Here is a 3,392-nt window from a genome sequence, read left to right on the forward strand (position 1 = left end):
GAACAAGAACAAAGTTAGAAATGTTATTGGACTGGTTAGTTTGGACCGACCCAAGCTGTATCAGGATGGGCCTTATTAATCTTAATTGGATCAGGTTGCTGGGTCGGACTAAGTGTGGGCATGACATCATATGATATCTTTTTTTGATTTTCAATATGTCCAATTTTACCTGAGGAAATTTTGTATTTACCCCTGAACATGTTAGCATTTCCCCACATCATTAACCAAAGTTTCCACCAAAAGGACTACAAGAAAAAATGGAAAGACTAAAATACCGTTGCTAGGAAAAAACAACACAGAGTATAACAAACAAATAAATAACACTATCGTCCAATTTCTAAAGCAACTAAAACCAAACAAACAAATCTCTAAAGTTTCAAACAAATCGTTAATGAAGTCTTAATCATTATCATCATCATACATATCATCATTTCCATCTTCTTCTTCGTTTGTTGATGAACTATACTCAAACTCACCCTCATTGTCATCATTATTATCATCACTAGAAGCATTGCTTGAGATGTCGCCATACTCGACTGTTTCATCACGTGAACTTGTGGATGCTTCTTCCATAGGGCTAATGATTTCATTTGCTTCCGCTTCATCATCTTGAAAAGCATCATCATTTTTATTATTATTAGTATTTTGTACATCTATCCATCCACGTGGTTTAACTTTACATACAGCTAACCAATCAGACATGTTTTGCTTCATGCTAGGGTATGGAATGTAACAAACTTGAGTAGCTTGCACAGCTAAAACAAATGGTTCAAACTTCCTAAACTTTCTATGTTTGTTTATGTCAACCAGCTTATATTGGTTATGGACCTTGACCCCAACATTAGGAGTTGGATCATACCATTCACAGTTGAACAAGACTGTGCTTTTAATTGGCAAACCAGGATATTCAACTTCTAGTATTTCCAACAACCTGCCATTGTAATCACAAGAGTCGCTACTTATACACACTCCACTATTCATTGTCACTTTGTTAGCACCATATGATTCTGTATGAAACTTATAACCATTGACAAAGTAGACGTTATATAATTTCACCGTCCTTAATGGTCTTCTTGAAAGATCGTGTATATACTTGTTCTTTATTTGATTTTGACGTGCCTATATTACAGAAAAGGAACTACATAAGAAATTTGTCAATAATAATAATAATAATAATAATAATAATAATAATAATAATAATAATAATAATAATATCCTAAGCACTCACATAATTCTCAAACCAGGAGGCAAAGTTTGTATCCACTTCTTCCATGAGATCATGTTCGCTTATATCGGGATATAGTTCTTTCAGCGACCTTTCATATTTTCTGTAACATAATTAAAATAATATGAAATCATGCAAAGTTGAATAATATGTGACTTTGAAATGTCAATTACAAGCTTCCTTGACATACGGTTGCACCTTCTCTTCATTAAATAGTATGTAAGAATGTAATGCATTAAACTCCTTATCACTTAACCTTCTACTCTTGAGTTTTCCATATGGGCGGCCATGATGTAAAAATATACTCAACTTTTCTTCATCAACATCTTCAGCTCCTCCATCATCATTACGAGGCATCTTTCTTATACGTGTATAAACATGGGGCTCGAAATAGTGAGAGCAAAAGTTTAAGGCTTTACAAACCAAGAATGCATTGCAAATTGACCCTTCCACTCTAACATCCTTTTTCAATTGATGGAGCAATCTACAATGGAATAGGTAACATATTAAAGTTAACCAAAGTTAACATTTAATGTATAAAATATAACGTGAAGTACGAAATTAACCTTTCAAATGGATACATCCAACGATATTGAACACGACCTCCTATCTTTGCTTCATATGGTAAATGTATCGGTAAATGTTCCATCGAGTCAAAAAAGACAGGGATAAATATATCCTCCAATTTACAAAGAATTACAGGAATTTCAGCTTCAAGCCTTTTCATGTCTTCAACAGTAATTACTGTTGCGGTTAAGCTTCTAAAGAAAAGACTTATCTCAGTGATTGTTTCCCACACCTTGGTTGGTAACACCTTGCGGAATGCAATTGGCAACAATCTTTGCATAAAAACATGGAAATCATGACTCTTCATTCCAAACAGTCTATGTGTGCTCAAGTCTACACATCTCCCTAGATTCGACACATAACCATCTGGGAAAGTCAAATTTTCCACCCATTTACATACGACTTTTTTTCCTCCTTGCTTAATGCATATGGCGCTTTTGTATATTGACCTGTAACTTGATTTTTACCAAAACCTTTTCTATTACAGAAGACTTTCAAATCATCCCTTGCTTTTGTATTGTCCTTTGTCTTGTCCTTCACATCCATTATTGTGTAAAACAAATTTTCAAAAAAATTCTTCTCAACGTGCATAACATCAAAATTATGTCTTATTAAATTTGTTTTCCAATATGCAAAATCCCAGAATATGCTTCTTTTTTTCCAACCACATCCAACTTTTTTGCTACATGGTTTATTTACTTACTCAGAATCAACTTCTGTCACTTTTTACAAGCCAAAATCTTCAATTTCCCTTAAAATTTCTACATCATTCATAATTGGAGGAGGACCCCTTTCCTCTGTATGGTTCTTGGTGAACTTAGTCTTATTTAATCTGAATGGGTGATCGGATTTGAGAAATCTTCTATGACAATCAAACCAAGAAATCTTTTTACCGTTTGGCAGCCTAAATGCTTGTGAATATTTTCCACAATGTGGACATGCTAGCTTACCTGCGGTTGCCCAACCAGATAGCTTTCCATATGCAGGGAAATCGCTAATTGTCCACATTAAAGCGGCTCTCATTTAAAAATTTTGTCTAAGTGATAAATCAAAAGTTACGATGCCTTCTTCCCATAAGTCTTTGATTCTACTATAACAGGTTGAAGGAAAACATCTAACCTTTTCATAGGGTTTTTAGGTCCGGGCACAATTGCAGTCAAAAACATGTAGGGTTCTTTCATACACATAGACGGTGGCAAGTTATATGGTGTAATTATAATGGGCCACGTTGAACGTTGTGCTCCTGAGGTTCCATGGGGTTGGAACCCATCTGTGCATAGTCCCAACCTAACATTACAACTTTCGGCTGCAAATGACGGATTGATGACATCAAATTGCTTCCAAGCATCAGAATCAGACGGATGACACATAACTCCAATATCATGCCCATGATCTTGTGCATGCCATCGCATGGAAGCAGATGTTGCTTGAGAAGCATATAATCTCTTCAGCCTTGGAGTCAAAGGCAAATAATGCATTCGGGAAAAAGGTACACGTGAAAACTTAGAAGAATTTCTTGACTTTTTATACCTTGGCGCTTCACAAAATTTGCATTGATCAAGATCTTTATCTCCTCGCCAATATAACATGCATCCATACA

General features: G+C 35.2%; 1 protein-coding gene across 1 annotated transcript; it reads right to left on the reverse strand.

Moving 5' to 3' along the window:
* Positions 1-399: 399 nt before the first annotated feature.
* LOC111882650 (uncharacterized) lies at positions 400-2,800 on the reverse strand. Its single transcript, XM_023879022.1, has 6 exons — positions 2,523-2,800; positions 2,193-2,474; positions 1,792-2,064; positions 1,416-1,709; positions 1,229-1,328; positions 400-1,119 (listed from the first exon to the last, which is right to left on the reverse strand). The coding sequence occupies exons 1-6, from the start codon at positions 2,798-2,800 to the stop codon at positions 400-402; spliced, it is 1,947 nt and encodes a 648-aa protein (XP_023734790.1).
* Positions 2,801-3,392: the final 592 nt, after the last annotated feature.

The sequence above is a fragment of the Lactuca sativa genome, chromosome 2 (assembly GCF_002870075.4).
Source record: "Lactuca sativa cultivar Salinas chromosome 2, Lsat_Salinas_v11, whole genome shotgun sequence".
Taxonomy (NCBI): domain Eukaryota; kingdom Viridiplantae; phylum Streptophyta; class Magnoliopsida; order Asterales; family Asteraceae; genus Lactuca; species Lactuca sativa.

Excerpts from the sequence above, each read along its gene's own strand:
- LOC111882650 (XM_023879022.1), bottom strand. The coding sequence starts at position 2,800 with ATGTGGACAATTAGCGATTTCCCTGCATATGGAAAGCTATCTGGTTGG. Across the intron at positions 2,475-2,522 it reads GAAATTGAAGATTTTGGCTT|CAAAAAAGTTGGATGTGGTT; the intron begins GTAAAAAGTGAC and ends TAAACCATGTAG. Across the intron at positions 1,710-1,791 it reads TGGATGTATCCATTTGAAAG|ATTGCTCCATCAATTGAAAA; the intron begins GTTAATTTCGTA and ends ATTCCATTGTAG.